The sequence below is a fragment of the Halyomorpha halys genome, unplaced genomic scaffold (genome assembly GCF_000696795.3).
Source record: "Halyomorpha halys isolate HHAL.00 unplaced genomic scaffold, Hhal_1.1 Scaffold1396.1, whole genome shotgun sequence".
Lineage (NCBI taxonomy): Eukaryota > Metazoa > Arthropoda > Insecta > Hemiptera > Pentatomidae > Halyomorpha > Halyomorpha halys.
The window spans coordinates 228,091-229,172 of NW_027110330.1; the positions used below are offsets into that span (position 1 = coordinate 228,091).

The 1,082-nt window shown below is 29.7% G+C and overlaps 1 protein-coding gene across 6 annotated transcripts in view; it reads left to right on the plus strand.

The window, feature by feature from the left end:
• Positions 1 to 1,082, plus strand: part of gwl (serine/threonine-protein kinase greatwall) — a 58,029-nt gene that overhangs the window by 34,593 nt on the left and 22,354 nt on the right. For all 6 annotated transcript variants that reach the window (XR_010843725.1, XR_010843726.1, XR_010843727.1 and 3 more), the window contains exon 10: positions 680 to 954. Coding sequence is in view for 3 of the 6 variants with exons in the window: in XM_014434623.3 (XP_014290109.1) it covers positions 680 to 954 (275 nt within the window). In the remaining 3 variants the exon portion in view is untranslated. The remainder of the gene's footprint in view (positions 1 to 679; positions 955 to 1,082) is intronic.

Genomic DNA, 1,082 nt, shown 5'->3' on the forward strand with positions numbered 1-1,082 from the left:
CCCCCCCATAATCAACTGTTAAAAAATATATATATAATATAACAGTTATATCAACCATGTATGGCCCACCAGGCAGATCCGGTATAAAATAAAATATATATATAAAAAAAGTTGGCATTTCTAGTCTTTGAAATCTGAAAACAAAAAATGCCTGGGTGAGATTCTTAAATAACAGTGAGGGAGAGAGGTTTATTGTGGGGGACAAATTAATGAAAACTATCATCTTTAATGTAACCGAGATTACATTTTTCAAATGACAAATTATGACTCTATACACCTTTCAATTGAAAGTCAATCATGTACTTTAATTTTAATAAAGCCTAATCCAGAGATGTCTGGAAGTAAAGATTAAAACTTGACCAAACTAAATTTTTGGTAAACTAGCCCCCCTCTCCCTTAATGACTAAATGATAATCCTTAAGTACTTAATCATGAAGAAGAATTGAACATTAAGATTTATACAACTTATTTGATTATCCCTCATTCACCAGCTCCCTAGTTGTTGTTTATATAAGAAGTAATCTCCATAAATGTCAAATTTGACAAACATTTTTTTGTTAAGTTTCGAACATAAAACAATTGATGGGTTTTGTTAAAACTAATTTCTTAGTTTTAACTGATGAGTTTTGCAAGTTATATATTTTTTTAGTTTGAGCTTTAAAACCCTCTTTTTTTACAGGGTAGTAAGATTTATTCTACTTTTTCCTCTATGGATATAGAAAATGAAGAATATTCTGCAAAAAGATGTTCATCACCCAAAATTTTATGTAATTCAGAGAAAATTCAAAGTGTAAATACATTTTGTTTTGATAATGAGGAATCAGCAGCTTGTATTCAAAATGTTGATAATCAGAACACAAGTGATGATACTTTTTACACTTGTCTGGAATGTTCCATCACACCTCCGAAAAATAGTAAGAAATCTTCAGATTTGGAATTGGAGGAACGTTTTAGGTCAGTGTTATTTTATTTTAAAATTATAATTACTTATAATTATGAGAGATAGTTGACCATGGATGATAAATGAGGAGAAGATGGTTGGGGGTGCGGTCAATGAAAAACACAAATAAGTATGATTAACT